At 37.7% G+C, this 22,610-nt stretch overlaps 1 protein-coding gene across 1 annotated transcript; it reads right to left on the bottom strand.

Annotated features, from left to right (window-relative positions):
* Positions 1-970: 970 nt before the first annotated feature.
* LOC129379882 (FERM domain-containing protein 7) lies at positions 971-19,583 on the bottom strand. Its single transcript, XM_055060819.1, has 12 exons — positions 19,455-19,583; positions 6,505-6,609; positions 6,388-6,430; positions 5,733-5,811; positions 5,410-5,507; positions 5,199-5,313; positions 4,487-4,634; positions 4,054-4,149; positions 2,988-3,151; positions 2,838-2,906; positions 2,498-2,573; positions 971-2,192 (listed from the first exon to the last, which is right to left on the bottom strand). The coding sequence occupies exons 1-12, from the start codon at positions 19,581-19,583 to the stop codon at positions 996-998; spliced, it is 2,319 nt and encodes a 772-aa protein (XP_054916794.1). The 3' UTR covers positions 971-995.
* Between the last annotated feature and the right edge of the window lie 3,027 nt (positions 19,584-22,610).

A 22,610-nucleotide genomic window follows, 5' to 3' on the forward strand; every position in this document is an offset into this window, starting at 1 on the left:
TAAACACCAGTCGTGTCTAAGTGTCACTAAACAAGGCAACAATGCATTTTATTTCCACCTTAACATTTATCACATTTATTAGCTGCGTTTCCATTACAAATGAGCGTAAATCTTTGTCTACATTCTGCTAATGCTAAAATAAAAATAATTATAGTCGGCCATTTTACAGAAGGGCAACGGATTCAACGTGACACTCAACTTTTTATGGATTTTGCGACGATGCGAGAGCTCAAGATGCTAAAGGTTGTCCCAAAAGTAACAAACTACAAACCACGAAGAATAATGCTTCCTGGACAGATGAGACTCAAGAAAGAGTAGCGCTGCTTCAACGAAATTTTTACTCAAGCTGTCCTAGAAATTATTAAATGGTTAAAAAAAATGGTAAAAGTTTACTCAAGTACTGAGTAATTGATCAAATTATCAATCATTTAATATTAAAAAAATTGTCAACAGATGAACTAAAACAATATTTCATAAAAGCAACAAAAAAATCAGATTTTTTTTTTGTCAAATCAGTTTCTTTCAATAAAAAAACTTTATGAAACTAATAAAACCTGCAGGTGTGTGTCTGGTGAATCTTTAAAACATATAAAAATGAAATTACTCATGTAACAGCACAGTCCAGTAAAAATATCCCTAAAAGTAAATTTAAAAAAAAGTTACTCCAGTAAATGTAATTGAATAAATGCAACTAGTTGCTGTCCAACTCTGCCTGTCGTCGTCTTTGTCATTTCTGGCAGTAGTAACAGGAAGCTGTTGATCATGTGACTCATGATGTGAAAACCGTTTTGATGAAAACCCCCTCAGCCTACCGCAAAATGTTTTATTGAAAATTGTGTTTTTTTAAATTTGCAAGCAAATTTATTTTCATAATTTCAATTTGTGCAATTCCATGGTTAATGGAAGTGCAGCTAGCATCTTCTCTACAATCCACAGTTGATATGTGTTGAAATGAAACCTGCAGGGTGAGACTTGGATCTCATCTTTCTCTCATTTCAGAGAGAGACTTGCGTGACCTTTGCTTGGGATTTTGCCTTCTCTCCTTCGCTGGTCTTTTTCTTGACCTGCTCAACCTCAACCTTGGATTCGTTTTTAGCAACACCGTCTTCCTCCTCTTCATCCTCCTCGTCCAGCTGAAGACTTCCAGAGGAAAACCTCATCCTGGCCAACCCGGCGGACCCCACCATCTTCCCCAGCTGATGAGGCGGGCAGTAGTACGGGTAGAAAACCTCCGGATCGGAGTCGCTGTAGTTTCCTGCGGCACCGCCGATCATGCACATGGAGGCGGGCCGATCAGGCAGCGGCGAAGAGTTGAGCGGGAGGTAAGTGGGTCTGGAGGGCCGTGAAAGGTGAGGATAGTAACCCAGGGGTCTGAACTCGGAGGCGGGATTAAAGGCCGGGTTTGCGCTCCTGGATAAATGAAACTTAACATCCGGTTGGCTGGCAACACGGCGAGGTAACCCAGGCAAGAAGTTGGAGTCGTCACTGTAATGCCCCGCCTCCGTGTGTCCAACACCCAATAGCCTCCCTCCATTGCTTCCTGTTTGGTAGACCCGTGCCAGTCCAAGACCCCCGGATCCACATGGGCGAAAGTTCCTCCTAATTGGCGATACGGATGGCGACTCGTGGGCTAAGGGGTAGAAAGCGGCCCGCGAAACGCCGGGGTCCATTGGCACATAGTCCCGCCTCGCTACATGTGGGAAACGCTCCAGTGAGGAAATGGTGACATAGTCCGACAAGTAGTGGTGTCGGTTTAGAGGCGAGGGCGCAACGAAGGGAAATGAAGGCAGGACGGGGTGGTACTGGTAAGCGGGGGAGTTGGGGTAAAGGAGAACCAGCTGCTGAGCGGCGTCTGGGTGTGGCTGCGGGTTCGGCCGGCGTCGGGAGCGGTTGGCATAGACCCCCGCTAGCCTTTGAGCTTGTCGATGCGCCCTCGTCTCCTCCGTTAAAGACACGGAGGACGATCTGAACTTCGGGGAAGGGGTCGACTGGTGCGGCGACGGAGAGAGCGGGGTGACTTGAGCGAAGGAGTGTGGCCTCTGATTGACCTCGCCAGATGATTGGCTGCGTTTAGCCCCTCCCTCGCTCAGGTTGGCGTTATTTAGGCCTCGCCGCCGGACGTCCATTTCATCGTTACTGTGAACCGCCAGAGCACGACTGGTCCGAGGAAACGGGCGCGTCTGTTCGTATACCTGGGGGGCAAAACACAACTTAACTGAACTTTATACCCACTTATTAGTTATTTTAAGTAACTAATAAATAACAGATTATTTCACTTTCACAAAGACAAATAATCTGCTAATGCCACTAGAACTTTTTCATCAATGTTAAGGATTAACTGACCCAAAACAAGCTAAAAAAATCTGTTAAGCATCAAGACCTGCTGTGTGAATGTAGAATGTCTTTTATTTCTTTAACTTTTTGTTCATCATTTTAATCCTAAGGTTGCTGTTTATCTTATAAAATTGTGATATAATAAAGATTAAAGTCAGGTCACCTCTTTAGAAACGTCAGTGAGGAGATCCGGAGAAGATCGACACTGTCTGGGGTCGTAGTCCGACTGACCGCGGGTTCTGGGCATTCAACAAAAAACAAAAGGTTTCAGTGATTTAAAAAAAAAGAATCCCTGTTTCTTCACTATCATATAAAATGCTGACATTAATTTCTTTTATAAATCAGCTTTTTTAAGTTACTATACAAATGTTTTTGTATTGCTTTTATGGAGAAGAATCATCCAAATTTCAAATTTAGCATTAAGAAATGAAAAAGAAAATATTTCTTTTGAGGAAAATTTATGAATATGTATGATATTTATAGTTTTCCTGATTGATTGTCACCTTTCAAAGCGTGACGGTTTCTTTTCTCCGGATCCCATACATTCCAGCAGCTGTTTCTGGGTTCTCCCACTGACGCGTAGCAAAAAAAGAAAAAAACTTTTATTAGTCACAATCAGTTACACCTCAGATGGAGTTCAGAGTTTGAAGAACCTGTATCTGAATCTGGAGCCTTTGCAGGACAGCAGGGTTTTATGAATGGGCTTCGGTTCCTCTGCCAGCTTGAAGAAAGCGTGATACTCCACACACATCTTCCAGAACGATTTACAAACATCACGGCTCGCCATGGCGAACTCCAGCGTGTCCTTACACGAAGCCTGGATGGACGGGAAACATTGCTTAATATTCTGCTCAGGCTGATAAATCAATCATTATATAGCTATTTTAAATCTGAAATTCCTCAAAAATATTTTATCAAGATTCTAGTTGATTTTATTATTTATAATTTGTACCACCTGGACTGTTGTTCCATGACGTTTTCAGCATCTAGGAAGTTGACTCTAAGGAAGAACTGCAAACATCCAAAACATCCAGCATGTAATGGCTTAATGCCATTACATGATAGTAGTTTGATAGTCGTAGTAGCCAACAATCAGTCAACACTAGGACTGATGTGCAGCAAGCAAAATCTCATCAAGTAATTTTGGTTTAGTTTTTTGTGCAAAACTAGCTGTCATAACTCTGAATGTAAAAAAAAAAACACAATTTTGCAATTGCAGAGTTTCATTAAATAAGGAATTAAACTAAAATCACATGTTAAACAGTTTGCTCACACGATAAGTCATTTAAAAAATGACACACCATCAGCCTCCAACTACATCCTGTCTTCTTCTTTGTCGTTTCTGCCAGTAGTAACATCCATGTGTTGATCATATGACTTGAGTGACGCAAAAAATGTTTTGCAAAATATATTCATTTTGATGCAGCCAAAAAATCTCTGCTCATACTGGCACAAAAACTGTCATGTTTTTATTAAGTAAATTTATTTTAATAATTTATAATCTTAATCTAAATGCAGCTACTTAATCCAAACATTGCTCTCCAACACGCTGTCTTCTCACTAATTTTAATCTGTAGTCTTCACAGCTACCACATCACTTTCACAAAGTGAAATTATGCTAATCTCATTTTTAAAGAAATTAGCATAAATTAAGGTCTTCCTGAAAACAATCATAACCGGGAAAGGATTAGAAAAATCAAACATACAGAAAGTTCTCACCCCAACTTTATCGTGAAGTTTAATGAGGAAATGTTTGCGTTTGAAGCTCAGTTTGCGGATCTTTGCCCAGCTGAATGTGTTGATTTTGGTGTTTCCCTGCAAAATATAAAAAACAAATGTCTCCATAACTACACAATATCAATTTTTGATGAAAGATGTTTTAATATCATTTGAAGTTATTTTAAGATCAATAGATTGCAATCTCACACAATATTAAAACTTCCATGAATATAAAAACTTTTTCAAAGTCTTGCGATTTATTGGTAATTATCAAATATTTTAAAGTCTATGCTGACCTGATGTGGCACTAAGTAATTCAATCAACTGCTTACTTTGCAAGATATTAAACAATTCTTCTTCATATCGAGATAGAATAATAGTAGTTGCATTGAATGTTGAAATATTTTAAAATTGAAATTCAGTTGAAATATACCTGAAAGACCAGGACTCCAGAGTGTGTGACGGCCAGGTTGATCCTCATTCCCTCCCCGTCGTTGGCGGCGTGCGGCCGGATGCCGTACATGTCCAGCTTCCTCGCCACCTCCAGTAGCTGGATGTCCGAGTCTGCTGGAGAGACTCCTCTAAACAAAAAACACACATTATATTAGAAATTCAAACATTTTATTTTGAACTTAAATTTTTTAAAATAATTTTCAAAATATTTTTTTTTGCATTTTTGCCTGAATGCAATAACAGAATGACCATTTATAGCAAAGGATGCATCTGCTGTTGAAAAAAATTACTTTTAATTTGAAAAGCTCTCCCCTTTATATTTAATTTAGCATCAATACAGTGAAGGTGGATCTGTTTAGTATTTTTTGGATTAACTGATTAGTCAGCAAAAAAGGCTTAATTGGATTTTTATTTTTTTTACAGAGTTTAATCTGGGTGAAGATAAAACTATGCAACTTGAGGAGCTCTGGGTATAAAAAGAGTTTATTTTAAGTGCAAAATTAATTTTTTTTTGTACAATTTTGGCATAGTCACTGCTCTGATGGGCTTTTTTGACACTGTATTCTCCAGTTGATTAATCTTTTAATCTGATTTCAGGCATAATATCAGTATGATGCGTTACCACTTTTTAGAAATGATTTTGTCCAGGAATATTTGATTTTAGAGTAGATTGATGTCCTGTTTCTTTATACCTGTGTCTTTTATGAAGCTTGACTATTTTGTGGTCCAGATACTCTTGGTTAGGGACGTAGTGCTTCATCTCCAGGTGCTGATAATCCAGCTCCTCATTATAATCCCCTATTTCTGCTGCAAGACAGAGATACTCTTCTATTTCTCTTCAATCCATTCAAAACATGCTCATAAAGTTTAAAGTTTGCTTCAGTTTGTGTTTTTCATACTTACATTGTAGTATATGTGAAACCAGCAGGGCGGCGCTGTTGTCATTACATGTCAGACTACCGTTGGACAAATCCTGTTTTATCTGTAAGGCAAAAAGATACCTGCGCATACAAAGCAGTTAACCAGGGTGGGAGCTGCATTTTGAATTTAATCACTGTTAGTGTGGATGTTGTTTGTAAAGTGCTTGCTAGCATAAACAAGACCTCACACACGTACAGTATATTAATACAGTGGAGAAGGAGCCATAACCTGACTCATAGCTATGTAAGAAGGTTGAATTACTTCTAATGTTCCTAATTTTAATTGCCTGTTGATTCAAACTTTACCTGGTAAGGCCTCTCTTTAGTTGCCCAGGGTCTGGTGGGAAGAACTTGACTATAAACCTAAAGAATAAGTCATTGGTGTCTGAGAAATGGCAAAAAAGAGAGAGAACAGGTATTATTTTGCTAACATTGCTTTTCAAAAGAACAAGCATTACTAATACAAACAAAATTCTTATTTTTTTATTACTCAACCATATTGTGTGTGGTCAAAGGTTAGAAGCTAACTCTGTGGTTTTGGCTAGCTAGCGCTATGGAGAACAAAAAAACCCCCAAAAACACTAAAATTATCAAAAATATTATTAAAATTATTTGTTTACTTATTTGTAACCTCGCACTTGATATTTCTTCCCAGGATTTTGTATAAAATGATTTTGTCAACAACTGAAATGACATGCTACAAGCTAGCCACATTGTTAGCATGCTAGTTAGCTACTTTAGGAAAAAAAAGCTGTTCACAACTCTTTCTCGTCATATTTCTTGTGGAATTTGACTATAAAATTAACAACACAAATGCCTTAAAATGTATTTTCTCTAAAACGTCACAATCTGCTTTTGATTTTAGCAGAAACTGGATGTCTAGTTCATTTTATGTTCCTGAAGGGCTAAAATTGGCTATAAAGCCCCCAGTGGTCTCAAACATGAAGAGAAGATAACTTACATGTAATCTGTTTGAATAAGGGTTTTAGCAGTTCCAACCAAACCTGCAACAGAAACTTATTCAGAGACTCAACAGCGTCTAAAACGTTTGTGTCCATGTTATTTCTTTGTTTCTTACATAATGGCCACTGTGGTGTCTGAACTCCAGTCCAAAGTACTCCTTCTCAAGTAACTTCAGATATCCACAAACTTTGTTGAAAAAATCTCCACCTAACACATTCTGCTGTTGAAAGAAGAGCAGACATTAAAATGAGTGTTGGAGAGGATTTGAATAATTGGGCCTTCTCATAATTGAGAAGTTTTTAAATCTGGAGATCCTCATGGGACTTTTGGTGAAATATACCAGCACTTAATTACTTTAATTATCAAGCCTTAAGCCATGATTAGGGTTTCTAACTTTTTTGTAGCACAGTTAATTTACAGACAATATGAATAGTTTTGTTTTTAAAAACATCATTAATATAAATTTATCAAAACGATGAGTCAAAATTCTTATGATAAATGATATAAAATATCGAAAACAGTGTAAATCAATGATAGCTGGAAAAACAATATTTTATCAAAAATAAAGGGCTAAGATCAATTTAAAATGTTACTGGTGTGATTGTCATTTTAGTCTGTTTTCTGATACTTGTTCTGATTGTTTCATTTAGTTTTGACAGTTTTGTAGAGAACTGTGATGTCTTTAAAGCACTATATCCAAAAATATATTTTTTAGTGATTATGTACAGGGCTTTGTTTGTAATTTTGCCATATTACATTTTTAACAGTTATAATTAATGTTGTGACAATATTTTGTGCAGATTTTAGTTATCACATTAACTCCAGTTTTAACCTGGATGGCACCTTTTCAGCCAAAAAATAGACTCTTCATGGTTCAGTTTAACTTTTTAGATAATTTTTTTCTGCTTGTGTTATATCTGCACATCTATCTTTTGCCCAAGTAAAAGGCAATGTTTGTGCATTGTTCACTTTCTCCAGCAGCACAGGTTTATTTTAGTTTTCTCTGGCTGCTGCATGGTGTTTAATTCTGCAGAGTGGCTCACTGGAAGACCTTCATTAACTTGTCTTGGAGGAGGAGGAAGAGGAAGAGTTGCTGCCGATTATAGAGAGATCAGAGGACAAAGTGATGATTACTGGAAACAAATGACCATCCTCAGAGCAGTTGGTGACAGGAACAACATTACATGAAGTGTAAGATGGGAAATCGTCTGAAGAGCATTGGCTAATCTGTACTCTCAGGTTTTACTCATGGAAAACAATAAAATAGATTTTGACAATTTTCTCCTCAAATCTGCTGCCCAGTTGAGATGGGTTGTACAAGCTGTGTGATAATTTTATGCTAATGGAGCTGACATAGATGGACAACTTTTGTCATTTTTAAGCATGAAATTTTCAAACAAATGTTATATCTTCAATGGGAAAATGCTAGGCGCAATAAAAAGTACTTTACTTTAGCCTAGTTTCTTTTGAACATCCAGTGAAATGTTACCAACAACAAATTGGGCATGTCCATTTATTAAACTTTGCTAAATTCAGCAAGACCAAACCAGTTTTAGTTTATTTTTTCTTTAGCTAGTGTTGACATAGAATTTTAAGTTAGCACAATACTGCACAGGATAGCTTTGACACATATAAAATATAACATAGAAAGTTAAAGTACACTCTAGGTTCATATAAATTTAGATGAAACTAAAAACAACGGCTCAATCTCTGAAATGCAGATAAATTCTTAAAAGGAGGATCAGACAGAAGAAACAGAAAACATAGGCCTAGACTCCTTGGATCTCTTGAGATAAGGAGCCTATATGCCAGGCAATTAAACAAATTCCTGAGCATGGTTCAAAAGTTCACTAGGATCTTAAAACTTTTTATAAATAATTTTATCTATATTAGAATTAACTATATTTCTTTAAGCATGTTTTTAATTAGTTACTTATTAGATCCAAACTTATAGTCATTATTTAGCATTACATTGTGTGCAAGCTTGGTTAAAAATACAAACTACTTTCTTGTGGAAACATTTTGAGGCACAGATAGCGCTGCAGCTGCAATCATATATCAAACTGGACAGCGGCTGATACGAGAAGGGTTTGCCGTATATCTGCTTTTGGGGCTCTTTAGCAGGAGGTAATAAAATTAACATTGAGACAGCCCACACAAAGGAAAAGAACACACCTCCTAATGCATATATTTAAATGATGAGATTACGCATTCTATAAAATGATTTGGTTTACAGCAGAAGTTGGAATCTCTTTGTGCTGGGTGAGAGTTTTCCCGGAGGATGCATCTTCTGTCTTTTTTACTCAGTTCTTTGTCTCTGTTCTGTAATGTCTTGGACTTTTGATGTTCTAGGTGAGATGATTATTGTAACATTCTTCTTGCATTGATTTTCTCTGGATAAAACTCTGAATATCTGAAGTCTGACGTCGTATGATTGCTCTTTTCTCTCTGCACACTTACACAGACACAGGAATTCGGGACTAAGAATTAATTAACGAGCTAAGATCAAGTTATTCATCTTTTAATTCTTAACAATTGGGGGCTTCGTCCGGTCCTTTTTCTCTGTGTCTCTGTGTGTGTTGCAGTGGAGACTTGTTTGTTTGTGTTAGCCTGTGGAGCGCAGCTGGAACGTTGCGGAGTGATCTGCAGCGCGGCTATCCCCGCGGACTGATCTTGGTTAGTGTGTGATCTCTTTGTGTTGTTTTGTTTCTTCTTATTCTACTGAACCATTAGATAAGCTGGTTACACACCCGTAGTTGGCAGTGGCGCGCCTCAACCACACTCGACGGAGTGTGGATTTAGCTAGGTTGGCTCGACCTGAGATTTTACTACACTCTAACGGAGCCTGTGAGTTGGGGTGTGAGATAGGAAAAGGTTTGAATCGACCTTGGAGTTTTGGTTCGCTCCGAAAGCAGCTGATTATTCGCAGGGCTTATGAGAATTGGCTACGGTTGTATCACCACGTTCCAGTTTTGTTCTGGATCGAAAGGACCTTCAGATTTAAAAGTTGAATCACTTAAGCTATTGCCCGAGCTTGAAAGGACTTATGCTAAATTGGGAGACGGTCTCCTTCCGCAGCAACTAGTGCTGAAAATGAAAGTGATGTGCAGTGAAGTGCAAGAGACATTGGGGCCCCAAAGAATTAAACTCTTCTGTTATCGATAACAATAGGGACTTTCCTTTTGCTTTCTTATCTTTCTTAATTTCCTCGTTTGTCTCTGTGTGTTGACGTTATTTTGATTTTTTCCTGTGTGTTTTCGCTGTTTTTTGTCTGTTTGTGTTGTTTCGCCGGCGTGTCTTCGTGTCTTTGTGTTTTTGTCTTTGTGTTTATGTCAGTACGTTATCTGTTTGTGTGTCGGAGTGACTGAGCCGTTGTTTGTCTGTGTGTTCGTTGTGCGGTGGTCGTGTGAGTTTCGCCGTTGTCTGTGTGTGTTTTACGGCTCTCTGTATGTTATTGTCTGTATGGGAGACGCCGTTTGCAGCTGCTGAGTGAGTGTTGTGTTATTTTTGCCGCGGTTTGTGCTTATATACTATTTGAGAACTAATTATAAGAATACTACTATCTAATATTAATAATACTGATGATATAAATTTTATCATGCTATGTGCTTATATGGCGGTTGATTTTAATAATAACGTGTTAGCTTGTTAGTCTGCCTCTGTCTTGTGGCTTATAGTACAGGCGCATCTACGGAGCTACATTAGCATTTAATTCAGCAGTTGGCTTGTTACGTTTGATGTGACTCCGGCTCGCTTTACAGTTCTCATGGCAGATGTAGTTCGTCAATGAAGTGATATTTTCATTTTGATTGTCTGTTACACGTAGGCAGGTCGGTGGTTGTAAACACACTGTGTCTGCAGAAACAACTGCAGGCTAATTTTTCCCTGGACAGCTGCGTCTGTGAGTTTACAGGAGGCGACTCAGGAAAGAAAGTTGTGGACCCGTTTTGGTGAGTTGGCCAGGCATTGAACACTTCTTTATACAATGATTGTTATCTGGGACTTTTTATGGGGAACCGGTGAGTTGTAGTAATAATGCTAAATTAAAAGCAGTGTCTGAGGTTTTGTCGCACCTCAGTCTACTCCATTCTCTGCAGTGCTGGCCTCTATTTTGGTTGTTGATTAGAGTTTACAGGTAGAACCAGTTTGCAGGGTCATTTTTTGTTTTTTGTTTTTTTCTCTCTCCTGCATAAATGTTTGCTAAGTAAATGTGTTGTTGGTAGCTTTTCTATGGTGATTAGAATTAAGCCTGTTGATTTGTATAGATCGGATTACAAGTGTTTTGCCTAGTTCCGCCTCTTAACAGAAAAAAAAAAAAAAGGGAGGTGTGATTGTCTGTGGATAGGATTGGATTACATTACACCAGTATTAAAATCCCTTCACTGGCTCCCTGTGGCTCAAAGAATATATTTTACAACACTGTTGTTAGTTTACATATCACTGACCGGTTTAGCACCACAATACATCTGAAGATCTGCTGTTGTTGTATCAACTTTCCAGACTATGGTTCTGGTTCTGGTTCTGATTTTGCAGAGCCAGAACCAAGAGAGGGAAGCAGCTTTCAGCATCTGTGCACAAACATTGGGAAGTTAAATTAGTGGGTGGTCTTGTTTCGCAGGGCCTAGTTTCACACGTCATAGTCTGGTGCGGTGTCATATTGCAAATCTAATGAATGAGAAACAAATAAAAGTAATTGTATAATGACTAAAATATTAGACTCTTGGCTGTCAGACTATTAGGCTGTCCGTTTCTTAGATGTGTCCTTTGTCACACTGATTATCAGTCACACCTCTGGAGAACAAATGTGAAACTTTGTTTTTGGTGTTGTTCCGTTCAAATAGGAAAGTTGTCTTTTTGGACTTTAATACTGGTGCTGTGTTGTGGATTAATGTCTTTTATTTATTTATGAGGGATTTAAATTTGATTTGGGGGAATTTCAGATTTGTAGGTTGGACGCTTTCAACTAAATTTTTATGATTTTGCATTAAGCGCTAAACCTTCCGTTTTTTTTCCCTGACCACACACATTTTTACTTAGTTTTGGCTGTTTTGGATGCGGACCTGGGGAATTTATTTTCTCTTTTGCCGCTCCGGGTGTTATTTCTAAATTTTTGTAGGACATTTACATACATCCCTATATGTTTTTATATGAGGCCATAGAGTTGTGGAAGGCATAATGTTTTTTCTGAGAAACTATAAACTATATTTTTATTATAATTTGTAGGAGCATTCTCGACTGGATGTGCTGCCTGTTGTTCCTCCCTCCGTGTCTATATTTGATAACAAAAAAATTCAGATTTGACTGGTGGTGATGCTGATTAATGGGGAATAATTTGTTGCACAATTTGCATATGTTTCAGTCTATGGAGAGTAACTGGGTGGAAAAGGGGGACTTCACTAGCGATTGCTTCAGCTCCAGTTAGTGGATGCTTGGTATTCAGTGCATAAACAAAAAATATCACTTGTGGGTGTGGCCATGGTGGCTGCTGCTCTTAAACTGTCTATTTTTCACTCAGGCTGTTGCCACACGCTCTGGTCCCCGTATGTACTTGGCTCCGAATTGGCAGACTGCAGTTTCAGGTTGGCATGGCAGTCGCAGGCAGATGCCCGGATGGTCAGGTGTCAGGTAAAGGGGTGGATGGAGGACGAGTGTGCGCTTCAACACTTGTCATTGCCTTGGCGAGGAGGGACATTGAGCTCTGCAGTGTCCCCATGGGCCGTCATCATCTGCTGAAAGACGATGTGTTGTGTGTCCTGCTTCCTGCACACCCCCACATGCTGCAATGGTCTCAGGACATGGTGGACTTTGACCTCACAGTTCAGTTTATGAACACACCCCACAGAGACTTGTGGAGGAGGGATTGATGGGAGAACTCCTGATCAGCTTGAGAGTAACTGGACATTTGTTGTCATTTTTGGTGGATGCTGGAGCCACCTCTATGAACACTGTGATGCCTTCGACATGCATTCTGCTGTGACTGTATATTCTGCGGCTTGCACTGCTGAACTGTTTTTGCTGCAGCCGCTGGAGGAACACCCTTCTGGAACCCTCGACCCAGGCACTTACACCTACGGGCAGAAGTCTGACCTGTCTCATGTCATTCTGTTTTTAGGATATAACCAGTCTGAATGGTATCAGGAGCAATTGAGGGAACATGTAGTTGGCAGGGGCTGGACAGTGGTTTCTCAGGTTTATTTTGTGGCACCAGAGAGTGTTGCTGCCGCAGTTTGTCTGATTGTGGTACAATTGGTTTAACATGCAGGACGAAGCAGTAACACATGTTTCTTTGGTTCTGTAACACAGCAGTACAGTTCAGGACTTAGATGGTGTGGTAAAATGCCTTTTATATGTTTTGAATTTGAACATTATAGTTTTCTCCTCCTCTATTTTTCTCTCCATCGACTGACACGTATAAATATAACAAACAAGAATTGTCTGGGTAAACACTGGTTTTGGGACGTCTTTTGCTCCCTGGTTATCACGGTCTGTTTGACATCACACCAATCACATTTGGTTTTACAACCTCTCCTCCCATTTGATTTACAGCAATTTCTGGAGACAGGAAGATAGGACAACTGGCAGGACACATGATTTGTAGAAGACTGTTTTGACTTTGTTAACCTTGTAGTGCCGGTCAGTACTTTTAGGTTCCTCTCTGACTTATATTTTTATGTTGATTTTGATAGTGTTTTATTATTTTTTTCTCTTGCCAGGGTTGTAGAGATGTGTTTTCTTCCCTTACACAAGGTGAATATCCGTGGTATGTACTTCTGCCACAGAGGTTTTTTGTATTTAGGAATGTTTAATTGGGTTTTGTAATGGTACTTGGCTAGTTGTGTATTTTTCAGTAGATGTGATTTTGGTTTAGTATGTTGATGATCTCCTGCTATCTGCTGCTGCATATTTGGCTATACCTCATTATAATTTGCCATTTAATTTGGATTTTTCTATAACATAACTGATGTTCTTTGCAGTTCTGTTTCAGAAAAAGGGGGAGAGCAGATAATTCTCCAGTAAAACATGAGATTGAAATGAGAGAGCTGCAGAAAGCATTGCTTCTGTGGTGATTCATGCAAGGACCGTTGATGCTTAGCTATAAAAGTTTGTAAATGGTAAGTATTACGATTGAATAGGTGGAACAGAACCACTTGGTAAAATCATTCAACATCAAAAGAGTTTTTGCCAGAAGAACTATCTATGTGGAAGGCAAGCAGAGCCATCATGAGATGACATCTAATTAAAGAGTATGTGCCATACAGCCGCACATATACAAAAATATGCACAATCAATAACTTATTTTTGCAGCTTAAACGGAGACGGTTCATTATGGGTGCACATGTGTGTTTCTTGGTTGGCATTCTTTCAAATCTATTTTCAGTCAGACATTTTCCCAGGATTTCTTTTGGAGTGTATTTTAATTACAACTTTATTTATTATATTCTTGTATTATACTTTAATAGTTTGAGTTAGAAGGAAGTGCTTAATTGATTAATTTTAATTACAACTTTATTTATTATATTCTTGTATTATACTTTAATAGTTTGAGTTAGAAGGAAGTGCTTAATTGATTAATTTTAATTACAACTTTATTTATTATGTTCTTGTATTATACTTTAATAGTTTATTTGAGTTAGAAGGAAGTGCTTAATTGATTAATTTTTTTTGATACACTGAACAGATAGAAAATAAATGTCACTATAGTAATCTCTGGCCTTGGCCCATCATTTTTGGGTGTGGTGGCCCGAGTCATAAGAGAAACCGTCACAGGTCAGGTTGATAAGGTGATTCTCCCCGAAAATATTAGAATTAATGTTTTTCCAGGTAACACAGGGAACTAATGAGGTAGGTTTTCACAGGTAGGTATTGAGGTGTTTTGAAACCATTTCTCAGGATTTTTTTTTATATACAAGGAGTACAATTAACTGTCACAAGGATTTGATTACTTATTAGATTCCAGTGATGGATTCCAGGAACTAATGAGGTAGGTTGATGCTACATTTCAGGTATCAGGATCTCCAGGAAGTGGAACAAAATCCTGGGTTTGAATCATTTTATTTTTGGTACAATTTATTATCCATAAGTTGCAGGCAAACGTGGGGATTGAATGGAACAAAATACAAAATTGGCTAAAATCTGTGCACAGACAAAATTTTAATGGGGTAGTTGCAGTGCCTGTTATATTGCCTGTTGCTTTGTTGTCTGTTAGGATGTCCATTAATAAATTTACAGGGCTTTTCTCTTCGTACGAGCATGAGATCAGAAGAAGATTTCCAGGGCCAGCCATCAGAACTCCCAGATGGACAGGTAACCCTGTACATTTATTTCATAAAAGATTTTTTGATGAGTTACAGTTAATAGCAGCGGAGTTTGTGGAGTACCAGGGGTCACAGGAGAGGTCGGAGAAGAGATCTGCATCAGGATACACCTGGGTGAGGCTGAAGGTCATCAAAACGGCAGTGGTCTGAATCCTGCTTCACTGAGCTCTACCAAGTCATGGAGAGGACGTCCGAGCCGCTCCGACTGACGGTGGATGAGAGACCTGGTTCTGATGGGGCCAGCAGAGGATCTTCACTTCACATGAGACCCAGAGGAGGAGCAACACTCTGGGCCAGAAGGATAGCAGATTTATTCCTGCTATAGGTTCTGGTTCCTGGAGTTCAACGTTTTGAGGCCCAAAACAGGCATAATAATCCTTTTTGGGTTTTCTCTGATTGAATGAGAGGATGAAATCCCTCCATTACACTCACGGTGTTGGCATAATAATCCAATATTCAGTGAGCTTCGCTTATTCAGGATGGACGCCTGCTAAAACTGTCGGGATCAAGAAGAAAGGAGTTGCTGATTATTGCGAACTCTTGCGAACTGTTGCGAACATTTCTTCCTATTTTTTCTCCAGTTTTTTAATTTTTCTTCACCAAAGATTTTATATCTTTCAGGAACAATCGATGGACACGAAGCAACATAAAGAAGTAATGACATTATTGTTTAATATAAGTGTGTGACTGTATGTATTGGTGTTATTTTTCTCTTCACAGCATTGTTGTGTTTTTCATGTTGTTGTTTTACTGTTATTGTTTTTACTGTTGTTATTTTAGTGCATAGTTGAATGTTTTTTACTGCTTTTAGGTGACAGGAAGTTTTTGTGTTTTTGTGATTTTGTATTGATGTTCTGTGATGTATGTTTTTCTTCTTTTTGATGTGACTGGGGGATCAAGTCTTATTTTTTGGGGTTTTGTTTGTCGGGGAATGTTAATCTTTCTGTTAAATCCTTATGTGTTTGCTCCCAGGTAAGTATGGTCATACTTTAGGTGATCTCTTTTTTAAAGAGATCAAAAGGGGGAATGTTGACATAGAATTTTAAGTTAGCACAATACTGCACAGGATAGCTTTGACACATATAAAATATAACATAGAAAGTTAAAGTACACTCTAGGTTCATATAAATTTAGATGAAACTAAAAACAACGGCTCAATCTCTGAAATGCAGATAAATTCTTAAAAGGAGGATCAGACAGAAGAAACAGAAAACATAGGCCTAGACTCCTTGGATCTCTTGAGATAAGGAGCCTATATGCCAGGCAATTAACAAATTCCTGAGCATGGTTCAAAAGTTCACTAGGATCTTAAAACTTTTTATAAATAATTTTATCTATATTAGAATTAACTATATTTCTTTAAGCATGTTTTTAATTAGTTACTTATTAGATCCAAACTTATAGTCATTATTTAGCATTACATTGTGTGCAAGCTTGGTTAAAAATACAAACTACTTTCTTGTGGAAACATTTTGAGGCACAGATAGCGCTGCAGCTGCAATCATATATCAAACTGGACAGCGGCTGATACGAGAAGGGTTTGCCGTATATCTGCTTTTGGGGCTCTTTAGCAGGAGGTAATAAAATTAACATTGAGACAGCCCACACAAAGGAAAAGAACACACCTCCTAATGCATATATTTAAATGATGAGATTACGCATTCTATAAAATGATTTGGTTTACAGCAGAAGTTGGAATCTCTTTGTGCTGGGTGAGAGTTTTCCCGGAGGATGCATCTTCTGTCTTTTTTACTCAGTTCTTTGTCTCTGTTCTGTAATGTCTTGGACTTTTGATGTTCTAGGTGAGATGATTATTGTAACATTCTTCTTGCATTGATTTCTCTGGATAAAACTCTGAATATCTGAAGTCTGACGTCGTATGATTGCTCTTTTCTCTCTGCACACTTACACAGACACAGGAATTCGGGACTAAGAATTAATTAACGAGCTAAGATCAAGTTATTCATCTTTTAATTCTTAACACTAGTTAGCAGCTAGCTACAGTAAAGCATGTTATTTTTGAAAATGTAGAAAGCATAAACTGTTAAGATACCTCTGTATTTGCAGGGTGTTTATATAAAGTAGATTTTACCAATGAAATGTTACTTGAATCATAGAAATGTTCCAGTAATAGGGTAAACAACAGCAACATAGCGGTTAGCTAGTACGGCTTGCGGCGTGCTAGCAAGGCCTGATTATGATATTGTGGTGATGAACAAGAGTTCAGGGTTGTTTTCCTGATAAGTTATGTCATTTACCAGCCATTTACCAAAGTGTACAGATGTTTTTATGTTTTGTATGTTGAAAATAAAAGTGATTTAACAATAGAATGTTTTATTTTTGTATATGGAATCATCCTACTGACATTTGGATGTTGACATAATTTTGCTTTAATTTTTGCAATATTTAGTACCAGTGGACTTTTGATAACAAGATGTATATTTAAAAAAAATAATTTTAAAAAAAGAAATATGACATAAAAGAAGTTTATTAATTTTTGATATTCTCCAAAAATCCTATAATAGTTTCTGAATCAATAAAAATCTTCCATCCATATGAAGATCTCCCATACATGTAACATAGCTTGTTCACGTTCCTTACGTCAATCTGCCTTTTTATCTTTTCATCTTGCCTGATCATTGATTCTGTTTTTGCCCTGGAGGTTGAGGGATCGGGGTCAGAGGAGAAAACCTGTTTCCTCTCGTCTGACATGCACATCTCTGAGGTAAAAGCTGATTCTCAGAACCGTCTCTGACGTCATGAACCTGATTCTAAGCTGAAATTTAAAACGGTTTAATGTTATGGTTAAACTGGTGGAGCAGTAGCCTTGCAACTCCTCCAGTTCAAATTAGTAATTAGAATAATAGAAAAGAAATAGCATCTCCGGTCCCACTTTTTGGATGGTTGTTCTGCTCTCATTATCATCTTTATACATGTAACAAGGTTTTATTTTAACAGTATTATAGATGTTAAGTTAGTCAAATGGCTATTTTTACTGACATTTATTGCTGTAAAAGTTGTGCTGCTGTTGATGGTTGGTGGTAACCACAGCAAGCAGTAACCGTTGCTATCTGTAATGGTGTGTTTTCTTTAAAAATACTATTTTTTAACACATTTTATATGCATTTCCATACAAAGCTTTGTTTGTAATTTTGTCATGTCATATTTTTAATTAATGTTGTTTAATTTAGCTGATTAATTTTGTCCGCTGCTCATTGGGAGCTGTTGCTTTGTAGTTTGTTTCGGGTTATTTATTATATTTCATTTATTATACAGTTGCAGAAGCTGCTGTACTGTGTTAACTTAACAACCACCTTGGTTTTCTCTCTCAGAGTAAATTCAATGTGTCTGTTGTGAAGTCGGCCACATTGGAGCCGAGACAAACAAAGACGGGTTGCAAACGCGTAACCTATGTTTATCACTGTTTATTTTTACTTCACGCCATCCACCCATTCTTCTTCTGCCGCTCGGTCTTCCCTCATCACGCTCGCCTCCTATTATTAAGACTGTACTGACGTCCCAGAGGTCGTGGTAAACGGAGCTACGTTGCAAACACAACACTGCGAGCTGCGCACTAAAACAGACACAAACTCTGAGAGTCTGGCCTTAAAACTGCACTGCTGTCTTGCAGGCGACGTCACTGGTTATAAAAACATACACACTGCCAGCCCTCATCCCCTGACCTGCATCGCATGGGCTGGGTGAAAGCCAACCATGCATCAGGTGGCTTCAAGACCTCAGGAAGTAAATCACTTGACCCCTTTTCTGAATGTCTAATTTTATTCCCTCACAAGCTTTTTTTTTTGCAAATTTTTTGCTAATGCTCATCTGGCAGCTCTGCTTTATATAACCCTATTTAAAACTTAAAGGAGTGATATGGAAAGAAATGTTAATGTCTGCCGGTTACAGTGTATTGTTATGTAGACGAAATGCAAGCTGTTGGAGCAACATTGCTGACCAAAGAGCAACAGAGCACTAAATGATCCAGTTGCTTAACTAATCAAACGTCATTTAATATTCAACATTTAACAGAAAAATCTACATTAATGTTTTATTTATTTATTATTTTTTATCATTTCTAAGTACGTGTATAAGAATGGGTTTCAGAGTGGAAATTTCGCTCGTGTAAACATCACGACAGCAAAACATGCGGTTTGTGAAAACTAGGAATGCAATAGATATTATTTTAGTAATTTATCATTTTATAGATTCTGATGATTTGATTCATTAAGATAAAAAATTGCAACATTCTTCATATTTTTCATTTAATCTCTTTTTTTATACATAACTGGAAATAAATTGAAATATGGAAGACGCAAGCAAATTTCTTTATTAACCCTCTCCAGGCAGAAGTTTCAGATTTGCAGCAGCTCAGTGCTACTTATAGTCTTTGCAAGTCATTTGAGCCTGAGAGGGTTAAAATGCAATAACGCAGGATTCCTTTGGTGAAAGCCAGATTCATTTACTAACATCAATCCTTCTGCTCAACTTAACATCAGTGTGATTATTTCATTTGATCTGACGCAGAGAAGCTATTAATTAATGAGTTTCATTAGTACATTCATGAGAACATTTATTATCTTAATTTGACCCAAAGTTACATTTAGTTTTGGCACTGCTGGTTTAAATTTGGGAGGAAAAAAAATCATCCTGGTTAAATTTTCAACACATTATTTTTCTTTAAAAACCAAATAAAAATATATATGAAAGGTGTGACGGGGCTGAAACACCTGCAGGTATCTGTGTTTACCTCCACCTCGAACGTGCGCTCGCTGTCATCCAGGAACATCACGCGCAGCCGGAGTTTGGTCTCTTTGGAGACCCGCGGCTTGGTCGCGAGACCTCCCAGGGTTCGAGTCCGCCGGTGTCGGTCTCCCATCGTCCGATTTTCTCAGGACAAACACGAAAACCTACGGCAGTAAACCCATCTTCACGAGACAGCGAGGCTCCTTCACGCGCTGCTCTTCGCCCTCATCATCCTCGCGGCTGCTGAAGCGGCTGTGCCAGCGCGCGCTGCCCGGATGCGTCATGGCGCGAGGCGGATGTTGTCCTGAGCCGCTGATCAGAGGAGCTGCAGCTGCAGGACAGCGAGGGCTGGACGCCTCCTGTGGCGCTCTGCAGATCACAATATATAAACTCTGCACCGCAAAATGAACTTTTTAGTTTAAATGTAAATTTATGAAGAATGCACCATCGATACCCTGTAATTTAATTCAGTAAATATCTTTAAATCAGAACTAAAGCCTATTTCTTTCATTGATTTTTATAGATATTGATCGTTTTTCACATGCTCAGTATTTTCTCCACCAACAAACATTTTGCCTACAAAATATATATTTTTGTCACTAATCTGATTTATATAATTAATTTACAGAAACCTTTAGACTCTAAAGTGTGTATTTTTAATATACATTTCCTTATATTTTCATTTTCTTAGATTTATTGGCAACCTTTTCATTATTTTCTATTTGAATGTCCAGTTTTCAGTCTAAACATATAATAAGTTATTTTGTTAGATTTAAGGAACTAAATTTGTGCTAAATCAAATTAAATTGATCTGTGTAAACAGTGATATATCACTATAATGTTCTATAATGAAAAATTAGATGATGTAGCTCAATAATGATGATAGAATCATGTTCAAATGTGTACATTCTTCTTTATTTGTGCTATTAAGTCATACCAGTTTATTTTTATGTAAGTCAGATATTCACAAGAACATATGAATAACCAACAGATTAGAGCAAATTAATTATTATACGTCAAAGTGAAACATGTTTAATTTATTTCATTGCTGTAATCTGTGTTGCTGCTCCACAGCAAACATTAACTAAGAGACAAAACCCCCAGAAATACGACTGAAACGAGGCCATTTTGACCAATAAGCTAAAATATTCAACATATATTGACTTGTACAGTAGTGTCAAAAATTATATGAATGGGGAAAAAATCTATGAGGCCACAGCGTGTGGCCTCATATAGTGTGTGTGTGTGTGTGTGTGTGTGTGTGTGTGTGTGTGTGTGTGTGTGTGTGTGTGTGTGTGTGTGTGTGTGTGTGTGTGTGTGTGTGCGTGTGTGTGTGTCCTCCATAAGAATAATATAAATTTCACGGTGGCTGGATGCTTTCAGAGAACTGACCTGTTCAAAAGTAGGCCAGTAGTGCAGATCCTTCACCCGCCTGCAGCGACGTTGACGACTGAGCACTTAATGTTTAGGCCTGTGTGTGTGTGTGTGTGTGTGTGTGTGTGTGTGTGTGTGTGTGTGTGTGTGTGTGTGTGTGTGTGTGTGTGTGTGTGTGTGTGTGTGTGTGTGTGTGTGTTCACAGGAACATTTCCTTCTGTGATTACTGACCTTGTTGAGAGCAGAAGTCTTTACTGGGTGCAAAGCCCAGTCCTACTGTGGTAATGCAGTTTCTAGGAACCTCACTGGGAGTTTATAGGGACAAAGTCTTGGTTAGGGGTGTCCAAAGTGTGGTCCGGGGGCCTTTTGTGGCCCTCGGATTGATTTTTGTGGCCCGCAAAAATGTAAATTTGTTAAACTTTTATTTTTAATCAGTATAAAACTATTATTGACATAATTTTCTTACAGTGGGAAATGTCAAAACGCTTTTTGCAGCCAAACTTTTATAGTAAATGGAAAACCAACTTCACAACAGCTAAATCAGCTTTTATGTAAGATAGCAAGTGACTCAGTGACTCAAATTATGTTCTTATAACTGAGAATACTTTCTTTTAATACAGCAAAAGTGCATAAAAAAATTAGACTGCTTTTTTAATTATTATTATTTTCTTGGACTTTGAGTGCTTTTGACTTGATGATGTTTGCCCACATTATAAAAAGTTTAACCATTCCTTTTCCAGGATGTTGCTAAACATAAAACATAAACAATAGAACAATTTGCACAATTCCAACCTCAGCCTAATTGACTTATATTTGCCCACACCTTTCATTTTAATTGATTTATTTCAGCATTTCAGATTAAATCAGACCAAAATCATCAATTTTAGATGACCAAGATTATGTCTATTTGCAGTTGGATTATCTTTTTAAGGTGATGAAGGTCTTTAGACATTAAGATGAAAATGCAGGTAGGGAATCGCTGCACCGTTGAAATCCTTTATTTTTATAGCAATAATAGAGCCACAGATTCTAGAGTATATGAAGGTTATACTCTAGAATTTGTTCTAGTGTGAGATTCGTTCTGAAGGTTTGAACGTACAATGTAAACATGTTTTGTTTAAGTCCACATTTATTTTTTGAAGGAAGTGGGACAGATTTAGAATTAGACCAGGAATATATTAAGAAACATATTCTTAATATATTCTTTAATATATTCAATTTACCATCTCAAACATAAAGCCAGTGTTGAGCAACAAACATATTGGTAGAATACATCTGAGATCATAATTACTGACCTTTTCTTCTTGAAAAAACTTAATTTATATTCAGTGCTATGACGAACATCCTTTTTGAAGCAATTTAACTATAAAATGAGTGACTTTATCTCTGATTTTATTGTAAATACAAATCATTCTCAAAACCAGATTTATAAATGTCCTGATGAGCTGAGTTCTCAAATAAAATCTCCTTTTTCTTTTTGTCAGTGTCACAATAAAGCCACTAGATGGAGATAAAGACCAAAAAACTATCTAAACAGATTATCTCTGTAAACATGACATGATGTGAAACTGATAACTTCAACTAAAACCTGAAAGTAGTTTGGAAATGCTGTTCAAAATGTCCTGTTTGAGTCTGAGATACCGAATAAAGCATGTAAAATGACTCATACTGCCTGCCAACAATGTGTACTCTAATGTGATACTGAAGTAATCTGTTAGCAGATTTAAACAATAATAACTTTAGTGCCAAATTTTCTTTGTTGGTTTCTTAGGATGGACATAGTTCA

Source organism: Poeciliopsis prolifica, unplaced genomic scaffold (genome assembly GCF_027474105.1).
Source record: "Poeciliopsis prolifica strain line A6 unplaced genomic scaffold, Auburn_PproV2 SCAFFOLD062, whole genome shotgun sequence".
In the NCBI taxonomy this organism is placed as follows: Eukaryota; Metazoa; Chordata; class Actinopteri; order Cyprinodontiformes; family Poeciliidae; genus Poeciliopsis; species Poeciliopsis prolifica.